The 11,745-nt window shown below is 49.5% G+C and overlaps 1 protein-coding gene across 1 annotated transcript; it reads left to right on the top strand.

Moving 5' to 3' along the window:
• The first annotated feature begins 286 nt into the window (after window positions 1–286).
• On the top strand, window positions 287–6,449 carry H3-3A (H3.3 histone A). The gene is made up of 4 exons (XM_084262191.1): window positions 287–408; window positions 1,857–2,011; window positions 3,475–3,628; window positions 5,795–6,449. The coding sequence occupies exons 2-4, from the start codon at window positions 1,884–1,886 to the stop codon at window positions 5,921–5,923; spliced, it is 411 nt and encodes a 136-aa protein (XP_084118317.1). The 5' UTR covers window positions 287–408; window positions 1,857–1,883; the 3' UTR covers window positions 5,924–6,449.
• The last annotated feature ends 5,296 nt before the right edge of the window (window positions 6,450–11,745 follow it).

Below are 11,745 nucleotides of genomic sequence, written 5' to 3'. Positions count from 1 at the left end.
GCGGGCGTGGAGCGGCCGTTGGGCGGCCGTTGGTCCCGCCGTGGCCTCGCGCGCCCCCGGCCCGCGGGGGGAGGCCGGGGGAGGGAATCCCTCTCTCGCGCGCGGCATGTCTTTTGTGTTTGTACACACGGCGCCGAGGGAGGGGGCGGGGCCCGGGGCGGGGCCGCGCCTTCCCTCCATTGTGCTCCATTGGCGGGCGGGCGGGGCCGGGGCGGGGCGCGGCGGGCGGGGGCGGGGCCGAACGAGGGGCCGGCCCTCCCGAGTCAGCCATCTTTCAATTGTGCTTCGAGCCGCCGCTGCCGTCAGCAGCAGCAGTTGCAGCTCCGGCTCCTCCTCAGCCCGCCCGCTCGCCCGCCCTCCCTCCCTCGCTCCCTCCCGCACGGCAGCCGCGCTCGCCCAGCGGACGGGGTAAGTCTGGCGCCGCGCCCGCCGCCCCCAGCGCCCCGCCGCCCCTCGGCGGCGCCCCGTCGCCCTCCCCCGACCCTCCTCACAAACTTTTGGGGGGTCTCGGGAGTCGGCGGCGGCTCGGGTCCCCTTCCCCACGCCGCCTTGCCGGCGCAGCCGGAGAGGCTCCCTCCGCGGGCACCCCCGGCCCCGCTTCGCGCGGTCGTTGCCCCCCTCTGCTCCCCTCGCCCCCGCTCCAAACCCCCACCAGCAGCCTCCTCAGCCCCTTAGCTGCCTCCTCAGCCCGACATTCCCCGGATAGGGGCTGGGAAGCGGCCGCAAAGAGGAGCCGCTCGCCAGCCCAGGGTAACTCTCCTGCCTTCCTTCCCCTGCTCCCCACAGTTGTTGCTCAGCTTCACCATCTTGTCTCTTTTCTCTGGTCACCGACCATATTTTTTTTCCTATTGCATAAAAAACAATAAAAAGGGAAAGAAATTCGCCGAAGGAACGACCCAAACCCGACGCATTTTTTTTTGTTGTCGAGCGCAAACTTTTCCGCTGCCTTCCCCTTGGTCTGCGCCCGCACGGTTTGGAGTTCCTGGCGATTTTTTTGGCGTTATTTTTCGCAGTTTATTTTCTCCTCCTTTGCTAAAGGACTAGGGCTGCATTTCGTGATTGTTTCCATTTTGTTCTGGGGCTGGGAGATGAGTTTGCCTGTGAGAGGCGCTTGGGAGCGAGGCGGCTTTGGGGAAGCAGTTACACACCGAGAGAAAAGACGGCACCCGAAAACCCACCCGCACCCCCCCACCCCCCCAAAAAAAATTTAAAAAAAAAAAAAGTTTGTTGCTTTCTCGCACTCTATCCGGACCCTTTTCCCTTACGGCACACGCCGGTTTGCCCGCTGCCGGCGGGCGGGCGGGGAGCGCGGGCGGCGAGGGCCGGGGCTGCCCGGCCGGGGCTGCCTCACCGCTTCCACCCGACCCGCGGTTTCGGAGGAGGGTTTTCGCCGGGTGGGAGCGGAGGGTCGGGCGCCGGCTCCCCGATGTTGGCCGGGCCGGATTTGCCAACACTTCGCAGGTGACGGGCGGCCGGTGGGGGCAGGCGACGGCTGCCTCTCTGCGCCGGCTGGCGGGCGGCTTGCTCTGCTTCAGCCGCCGCGGCCTCGCGATTGAATTTATGGGCAGAAAACCTGTATTCTAATATTTCGCGATCGGCAAGCGCTTAATTTTTTTCTTATTTTTTCCCTTTTTAAATGCTGTGGCGGTCGGAAGCCTTAACCGGCCGCGGGCTCCCAGGCTAAACGGCTCGCCCCGCCGTTCAGCGGGACGCCTGGCGCAGGGCGGGGGTGGCACGGCCGACCCGGCACCCACTCGCTGCGTGGGGGGCGAGTGCCGGCGGGGCGTGCGCTGAGCGGGGCGGCCTCTCCCCCCCCCCACTTCTCCCTCCCCTCCTTCCTTCCTTCCCTCCGGCAGGTGTAAGGCAGCGACGTCGGCAGGAGCATGGCCCGTACCAAGCAGACCGCCCGCAAGTCCACCGGCGGCAAGGCGCCCCGCAAGCAGCTGGCCACCAAAGCCGCCCGCAAGAGCGCGCCCTCTACTGGCGGGGTGAAGAAGCCGCACCGTTACCGGTACGCAGCGCCGCGCAGAGGCGGCAGCGGGAGCGCGCACCCCTCGACGGACGCCCCCCCCACTCCCCCCCCCCCCAACTCCCTCCTCCCTCACCCCGTGGGACAAGGGGGCGGGGCGGGCGCTCACCGCCGCGCTCCCTCCGCGCTCCTCGGCGGCGGGACGCGGGTGTTAATGTCCCGTCGCGTCCCACCCCGCATCCACACCGAGAAATCCCCGGCGCGGGCACCGACCGGGTATTCACCATCAGCCCCTTCCCGGGGGGTTTTGGTGCGGAATCCTTAAAAAAAAAAAACCCCAAAACACCCCCAAATCAGCACCCCCTGCGGGCGAACGCGATGCTACGCGGTTGTGTTAGTTCATTTCACTTCCTGCCTGCTTGCTACGCGAAAGGCCGCGGCACGGCCGTGCCCGGCGAAGTTTATTGCTGCGGGCGGATCCCGACAGACTTGCGGGGTTTGATCCGTCCCCCGCGCCCCGTTTCGGTTCCGGTGGCCGCGCCGGGGAGGCGGCCTGCCGCGAGAGGGCGCGGCGCGCCCGCGGATGCGCGGGGCCGCGCTGGCCCCGGCGCAGGCGTCTGGGGCTCGGGTGAGCCCTGCATCTCTCCTGAGAGCCCTCTCATAAGGGGGTTTGATGGGGTTTGGGGGTTTTTTTCCCACCCGGAGAAAGTTGTTTTGCCCGGTCCGGAATGGTAACAGCCGGGGTTCAGCTTGGAGGATGATCTTGGGTGTTGTGTGTCCCTTTTTTGGGGGGGTTGGGGAATGGGTTGGAAAGCAGAAGCAGGTTTGAAATTGTAAACTTGATCTGAAAGCCAATTGCTGTAGGTGTGAGGCGGAGTTAATAGTCCGTGAGAGCGGTAGAAAGGCTGGAGCTGGATAATACAGAGTTTCCTCAGGAGTAAGCGTGGTATTAATTTCACAAGCACGTTGATAATCTGAATTTGTAATTCTGACACCAGCGCAAGGAAATAGGCTGGGTGGTCTGTGCTGATCTCGTAATACCCGATGTCAGTTCTCTCAGCTCTCTGGATTTTAAGCATCTTATGCTGGTAGGGAAGAAGAACCAGGTTCCCCTTCAAATTGAGCTCGCTCTTCAGGCGTCATCACTTGGAGGGAACCAGCTAACTCGTGGCAGCATTGGAGTTTATCATGTCTGCACCAAGGCTTCTTAGTGTCAGGTGGCCAGTCTGTGCTGTCAGCCTCTTAGCGAAGTTAGAGCCTCATGTGCGTTCCTCATGCTTGATGAGGCCAGTGGAGGTTTGCCTCAGGTCGGTGGGTGAGGAAGCAGTGACCCTTTGCCAGTTAAACCAATTTTGTGCCAGAGACATTGGAACCCTTCTAGTGAAAAGGGCACGTGTGCGGTGCTTTGTTTAGATTACATGGTGGACCTTAATATGATGTGATGTAGAATATATTTCAGATACTAACTTTTTTTTTTTATGGTTGTCATTATTTACTGTTCAAAGGCCGGGTACCGTGGCTCTCCGTGAGATCAGGCGCTATCAAAAGTCTACCGAGCTTCTGATCCGCAAACTTCCCTTCCAGCGTCTGGTGCGTGAAATTGCTCAGGACTTCAAAACAGATCTGCGCTTCCAGAGCGCTGCCATCGGTGCTTTGCAGGTGAGCGTTGCTGCCTCTGGGTGGCAGTCTTGGGGGCAGGGGTCACAGTGCTGTCAATGCCCCCCAAAAACCTGGAGACACTTGGGGGTAAGGGAGAACCCCACCTCCCATTGGCCAAGATGTTTCTAGAGTTAGCCCTACCTAGCCCTGCCTGATCGGTGGGCTGTTGCAGTGGGGTGGCCCTTCCTGGGAGGGGGCTGGGATGGGGGATTGCACCCCTCAGCCTTCCCTTGCTCAGCGTGCACCTGATGATGCTGTACAGGTACTAAGGGTAAAATACTGCAGTGCGACAGGTCAGGAGCTCCTTACAAAGGCTATAAACCAGGGAGGGGCAGGGGAAGGAGTTGGGATCGGGGTTTGGTTTTGTTTCTGGAGGGTTTTTTTATGTTGTGGAGTTGTTTAATTATTTTTTTTTTTTAGTGGTCCCCACCCCACAGGCAGTTGTGCTTGACAGAACATTGTGTCTTAGTAGACGCTTAATGTAAATCCGTTTCCTCTGTCGAGCTTTGTTAGAGGTTTTGCTTTTGAAAGCTGTGCAGTTTGAGAGGAAAGCATTGTCATGTAATGTGTGTTCTGGCATCTGCAAGTGTAGAATATCTGATATCCAGCGAAAATTGTCTTTTATTTTTGTTAATGGCTTCCACTTGATAAGGGCTAAAAGATATGCTGTGAGGTGCTATAAACTTGAGCACGTGCTTAGCTTCAAAAGGTAGCCGCAGGCATTTGCAAAGTTGCTTTTGCTTTTAGTTGTTCTGTTTCCACTGCTGAAATCCTGAGGTTAACCTAGTGTCTTTTTATCAGGGGACTGCTTATTAAAATTGAGTTAATGTGTTTTCAGAAGGCTGGTTTTTGCATTAGGGAGTTGTTGGTAAAGAACTTGTTGATGTACTGTTCCCACTGCTTCCTGCTGGTGTATTTACAAAAAAACCCTTTTAATCCTGTTAGTACCACGTTGTTTGTGCCAGTGTGGCTCATTTGGTGAGGTGACTTAGCCCTTCATGGGGTGGTTTAGCAAAGCTGTGTTAGGGGAACTTAGGGTAGCCGTATCCTACTGGATATGAAATGACTTACTAATGCTACAGTCCTCCTGTGCTGTAGTAAATGGGTTTGTTTCATTCTATTTAATGCTCTGTGTCTTTAAACAGGAACTTTGAACTTAGTCAGTTGACTTTGTGGTTCCTGGTAACGGAACGGTTCACACAAGCTGTTGTCTTGCGTGTATTCTAGAAAGGTGAACCTCAACCTCCTTCCTGTAAGTGAGCCCCGTCTTTCTCACCCCAGCTGTGGGCTGTGCCCTGGTCCACGTGCTGGTCTGATGGCTGGCATGCTGAGATGCTTCCTAGGAGATTGCTAGGTGTTAGAATTCTCTACCAACCCAAAAATGCTGTGCCAGGCTCAATAGCAGCTAACTTAACATGAGCTAGAAGCATAATTGAGTCTAATGAGGTGTCTTAACTGACCCAGAATCCTGCGTGTTCTGGTTCAGGAACAGAAAACACTGTGATCAGGGTCATAGTTCTCCCAGGATAGGGCTTGTCCTTTGCTGTCCCATGTGCTGACTCTGTGATCCTCACAGGTGTGAGATGAGAACCTTCTGTGCTAGTGGGGGACTACATTGTGTTCCCCAAATGGACTGGGGTGCTTAGGCAGGAGGAATGTACAGGAAAAGCACATGTGTGTGATGGTGATTCTCCGATTGCTGCCCCATTTTTGACAATTCAGGGAGTTCCTGAGTCAAAAGTGGTGTGTCTTACACCTAATAATTCTCAGTATGGTTATTTTCTGCTAATGCATCTCAGTTAAGCTGCCTCTTCAGTATCCTGTGGGAAGGAGCTGCGTGCCCAAACTGCAGGTGTTGGGGAGGAATACCTGCTCTTCTTTTCCCTAGCACCACCAATTTCACCTGATGTTCTATAGCTCTTACTCTGGAAGAGACAACCCAGTCTTTAAAAAGAGAACTTCCTAAACAAACTAATCTTTTGATAAAATAACTCCTTACCTTGTGGGATTTCTGTCAGAGCTTTGGTTTGTTTGGTTGTGCCCTGGAGGATGTCTTCACCGGGTGGCTTTCCTGCCGGTGACGTTGTACTTTGAATTCTTCTCTGTTTTTTCCCCCCCTAGTGCTCAGAGACTGAAAGTGCTCTTAACTCTTTTCTTCTTCACTAGGAGGCAAGTGAAGCCTACCTGGTTGGCCTGTTTGAAGATACCAACCTGTGTGCTATCCATGCCAAACGTGTCACAATCATGCCAAAAGATATCCAGCTAGCGCGCCGCATACGTGGAGAGCGTGCCTAAACCTCACTAAGATGAGTTTGTCATTCTCGAAGCAAAACCTTCTTCCTGTTATTGGTAGTAATGAACGTTAGATATTTTTTCCATGGGGTTAACAGGTACCTAAGTATATGGTTGCAAATGGAAAAATAGGGGACAGAATGGGGTATTGGCAAGCTTTTTTCCCATTTTCATTTGTGTGTGGATTTTTAATATAAACGAGGGGGCATAAACCATCAATGTGGTCAAAAAAAAACAAAAAATAAAATGTTTCAGTGAACAAGTTTCAACAATTCAACTTTATAAAAAAAAAATACAAATAAACCTGTCAAATTTTTCTGGACAATGCCAGCATTTGGATTTTTTTAAACAAGTAAATTTCTTATCAATGGCAACTAAATGGTGTTTGTAGCGTTTTTATCATACAGTAGATTCCATCCATTCACTATACTTTTCTAACTGAGTTGTCCTACATGCAAGTACATGTTTTTAATGTTGTCTGTCTTCTGTGCTGTTCCTGTAAGTTTGCTATTAAAATACATTAAATGATGCCTGCTTTTAGTCTTGATTTTTTTTTTTTTTAATACTACATGTGGGTTATGTTTGATTAAAAAATCCTAAGTCTTCCCTTTTTCTCTTCAATATGTCATCTAAATACTTAGAGTAGCAGAGCTAGAAAACAAACATGGGGGATACTACCTTGGCTGAAGTAGTGTATACGTGGGGGGCTTATTTAAAAGTCTAAAATATATGTCCACTTCATGTGAGAGCAAGTTTGGTGAGTATATTACTTGGGTAGAGTCTGAAGCTGGACTGAGCTCTGACTAAGCTGTAGTGCTGTAGGTTTCTTTCTTCCTAAACTGTGGAATAAGTTTTTCACAGTGAAGGTGACAGAGCCCTGGAACAGGCTGCCAAGGGGGGTTGTGGGGTCTCCTTCTCCAGAGATATTCAAGACCTGTCTGGATGCCTCCCTGTGTGACCTGTCCTAGGGAACCCGCTTTGGCAGGGGGTTTGGACCTGATGATCTCCGGAGGTCCCTTCCAACCCCTACAATTCTGTGACTTAACACTGAACTTGGAAACATTTTTGATTTCCTTGGTTTGTTAGGACAGCATAAGTGGAGGGGTGGTGTGGTTTTGGGGTTTAGTGTTTTTTTCCTTTTTAAGCTCTCCTGCACACTTAGCTGATTTGTCAGTTTGTAGGTGTTCACTTTTTGGTTGACTACCTCTCTGTTTCAGCAACACCTCTGGTATGTATGAGACCTTAGCCCACCAGTGATTAGTTTCAGTTCATTCAAAAAGACGCTTTTGTACCATTTGTGTTAGTTACAGTACTTGATGGAAGCAGTACTTGCCCAGGAGCACAAGTCTGAAACACTTTATACTCCCTCCCTCTCTCACCCCCTGCCAATTGTTGATGAAAGTTCCTGTGAAGAAATTTACTGCTGAAATTGTATTCTATAAAAACTTTAATTTTTCACCTGAAACTTGGTTAAGGATTCCGGTGGACGGGTCTGGGAATGAGTTGTGTGGTGTGCTGCTTGATAACTCTTGCAGATCCTGGAATGAGTTACAGAGAAGGAAGCACACAGGCAGTGATGAGATTTCACCTCTGTGCGAAGACCCCGACATGTTGTTTGCTGCAAACTTCCTAAGAGAGGTACCAAGTGAGCTGTAAACACGAGTGAATTTGTCTGAAGACTTCCAAAGAGGATTAATAGAGATGTATTATCTGCCTCGGTATCTTGAACAGAGAGCCAAAAGTTACAGAATAAATCGCATTATGCATGACTTGCTTGGCTCTGGCAGTAAATGCTGTCTGCCAGGGGTGTGCAGAATAAAGTCTATTTAAATGGAGTAGCTTGTCACAGAGAAAACTAATGCTCGACAAAATGTGATCACGTCCTCTTGATACCAGGCAGTTCCTAGCTATCGACTAAAAATTAAGGAAGACTTGTCTTGGAGCGTCCAGAACAACAGAAATACAAAAGGTGAGCAACTCAGAGCGGCTTGATTTGAGATGTCACTTCTGTCTATTTGATAACAGCCTTGTTAAACTTGCTATAAATGCATAAGGATGTAATTAACTCCCTGTTTTATCCTTGTGCTTCAGAATTCTGCTTCATGCATCAGCCAACAATGCTGCAGCCACCTATGCAAGAAGGTAATTAGGCTGGGGTGGGTTTTTTTGCTTGCTGTTTTTAAATAACCTGGAACTGAAATATTGATAAAGGAAATTAATTTTTTCCTTAGTGATTTTTGGTACTTGAATGCAATACCAAGTTTTTTTGTCTTAAAAGAGCAAATGGGAGCAGGGAATAGCATGTAATAGCAGTGCCCCATAACTGTTCAAGGCAAAAAAATTCATAAAGGGAGATGAAGGGCTTGTGAGCCTGTGCACTTGGCAACATTTAAGTGTGCAGGGCTACACCTACAGCTCCCAGATAAACTTTTGCCTCTTTGAGAGGGCTGGTTATGATGTGGTCCTGGCAGACACAAACCAGTGAATCAAATGAGTGATTAGCTGCTGTGTCAGTGTAGTGTGCCATCTTGGTTTTGTCCCTGAGGAATCTTGAGGCACCACCTCTCTGCTCTTCATTCGTGTTCTCAAGTGCAATGGGTTTTCGTTAACAGAGCTACTTACACTGTGTTGCTGAACAAATTACTTAATTCTGGCTTTCTCGCCCCCTGCCTCGAGCATGCTGCATTTTTTGTCTTTACTGTGCAGCAGCATGTAAATAAAAAGAATTAAAATTGGCTATTTTCAGCAAGAATTGCTTTTCCTTACGTTAATACTCTGCCGGAGTGGTCAGGTGTCAGTCCAATTTTGGATGGATCTCCTTGTTGATGATGATTAACTTGATGGAGGAAGGAGCATACAAAACGTTGCTGCTTGGGTTTTTTGGGGTGGTTTTTGGTGGGAAAGTGTTAATGCTGAGAGCTTAATCATTTAGGGTTACACTTTTCCATCAGAAGCTCAGTATTGTTAGCATAACTCATGCAGAGCTGATGGCTCACTTGCACCTGGGAAACTCAAAGACACTGCAGCACAGAAAGAGCAGAACAGAACCATGGGGACTGGTGTTAATAAAAGAACTGAGGAGGAGGAGCAAGACCATCTACAGTTCCTGTACAATCAACTGTCTTCCCTGCATAGTAACATTCCTACAAAGACATCCTTGGGAAGTGGTGGATGGGTGGGAGGACTATACAGCATTCACAGTTAAGGGCAGGTGTGGATCGTTAGAAAAGGTAAGATATAGTGTGTTCCTTAGACTTAAGCTGCTGTGATACTGGTGTTCCTTTCCCTCAGTCACTTGGAGGTTGCAGGTTCCTGCTGTCTGGGGTGAAGAAGAGGAGTGGACAAAATGGCTCTGATCCAGTTATGTGCAGTGTCATGGCTTAAAAATAGCTGGAGAACGTTGTTTGGATCAATGCAATTTTCCCATTTGACGTGCTGCCCCGTGTCGCTCGTGCTGTTTGGAGCATACGATAGCTGCTGGTGGCCTTGTTGGCTGCCTGCGTATGCAGGTTTGGGCATCGCTAAAAGTGGTGGTTATTACACAGAATGATGAGGTTGGACAAGACCTTTGAGATTACTGAATCCAACAATACCCATCCTCTACTAAACCATTTTCCTGAGCTCCTGTCTTTTAAATACATTCAGGGTCAGTGACTCAACCCCCTCCCTGGGCAGCCTGTTCCAGGGCCCGATATCCCTTTTGGTGAAGAACTTTTTCCTAATGTCTAACCTGACCCTGCCCTGGCACAGCTTGAGGCCATTCCCCCTCGTCCTGTCACCTGTCACTTGGGCGAAGAGACCAACACCCATCTCTCTACAACCTCCTTTCAGGTAGTGGTGATAAGGTCTCCCCTCAGCCTCCTCCAGGCTGAACATCCCCAGCTCCCTCAGCCACTGCTTGTAAGGTTTGCTCTCCAGCCCCTTCACCAGCCTGGTTGCTCTTCTCTGGACTCACTCAAGGCCCTCAAAGTCTTGTAGTGAGGAGCTTGCCTTGCTCTGCATTGTCCGGGCTGCTTCCTCTGGAGCTGACAGGTAGGAAGTGAGTTGTGTGGGGAGTTGGCTGACCTGTGGCATGATAATCCCTCAAAACACGTGACTGCTCTTGGGTCTCCAAAATGAGTTTTTTGATCAATCAAGGGGTGGTCCTCTTGGAAACACGCCCCTGCTTGTTGGGTGAGATGATTTTTAAACTGTTGGCAAGCAAGTATTAAGAGATATAAAGGAACGTAAGGGTTTCGGGATGGTGTTTTTCAGAGGAGCAAGCTTTTCCTAGGCCATTTAAAGTCTTCCAAGATTCTCAGTATCTCCAGTTGCTGTGTGTTGAAGAATTTACATTTTAAAACACTCCAATGTCTTACTCATTTGTGGTGTCTGGGAGTTGTGGGGAAAGGGAATGTCATCAAAATTGAACACGGGCTAATTTCATAGTGACAGAAGGAGAAATCTGCTAAGTGACACGTGCTGTGGTATCTGTGGAACAAAAAAATCATTCCAGTTTACCTGCAGATGGGATTTGATACTGATGGAAAGTGTTCTCACTCTGTGGAAGAAGTGGCTTTGGGTCTTTCACATTTTAAAAAAAACCCAACAAAACATCTTGAATTTTAGTTCCTGAAATAGTTGACCTCTTCCCCCTGCCAGCAATTTTGCTATTTCCCGGGCAATTCAGTTGCAGATGAGATTTTGCATACTAGAAACAAGTTGTGGTCGTGTGGACATCCTCCTGGGGAGGTGTTTAACTGGACATGCCGTGGCTCCTAACTGGTCAGTAACAGCCATATTCAAAGTTGGGACATCTGTTTAAGACATGTTACTGCCTGTATGTCCACACTTCAGTTTCTGATCTATGGGAAGGCCTTTACAACATGTAAGGTGTGTTTTAGGTCTTTGGTTTAGAGTTGTATGTTAACAGCTGTATTTACTAGACATTTTTGCAAGAGTAGCTATAAACCCTTAGTTTTCTTAAACTGGATGCTTTGTATTACAGCACCACAAAGCAAGTTTGCTTACCAGAGCTGAAAATTACATGTACTGGGCAATAACCTCAAACTTGATCTCAGTCTTGTTTGCGTGGCTGTATCAAATTCAACTGGTAGTTCTGGAGGGCTTGATAAACATGGAGCTTAAACTCAACATTTCAAACTTGATTTAGGAAAAGTAACTTGCTGGAAATAAAGTAGCTGCTATTAGTGTACCTAGGTTGAAGAGATAAATCACTGAGCTGGGTTTATCCAGCCCTTTATCCCATCTGGCAGTAGCTATTAGGTGATGCCACTTCCCAGAGCCTGGGTTCATTAGTTCCTGCTTTACAACAGGTTGTAGCACTTACTTGAAGTGAGCAATGCCATCTTCTTCAAGAAGGAAAGTACCTGCAGCTATTTGTGCTCACTAACAGTTTCTTACATTGGTGAATTTTTGGGATGCATTTTTTATTCTGGGGTGGTGGTGGTTTGTAATTGGGGGTTACTGCCCAGCACATGCATTCTTGCCCTCTGACTTTCATGGGGTTTTATGACCACCTCATGATTAATCCACTTTTTGATGTGACCGAACCCAGTGTGTCTCTCACATGTACATCCTTTGCCACCATTTTTGGTCAATTAGCCAAAATCTGCTTGATCTGGAGCAATAGAGCAGGCAGGAGCATAGGGCTGTCCCTTTGCCTAGCAGTATAGAGTTTAGGTTCAGTTTCACAATACACTTGGTCCAAGCTTAGGCCTGTACTGCCAGTCTAATGCCAGCTTGCCTCTCTTGAGTGACCATGATGGGGTGCTTCAGTTTATCTTCTGGAGCTAAAGTTTAAATTCAAGGTCTAATGAAGTACA

The sequence above is a fragment of the Gallinula chloropus genome (assembly GCF_964237585.1).
Source record: "Gallinula chloropus genome assembly, chromosome: 3".
NCBI classification, from domain to species: Eukaryota; Metazoa; Chordata; class Aves; order Gruiformes; family Rallidae; genus Gallinula; species Gallinula chloropus.
Note: the sequence above shows the minus strand (reverse complement) of the source record. Positions and strands in the feature narration are given on the sequence as shown.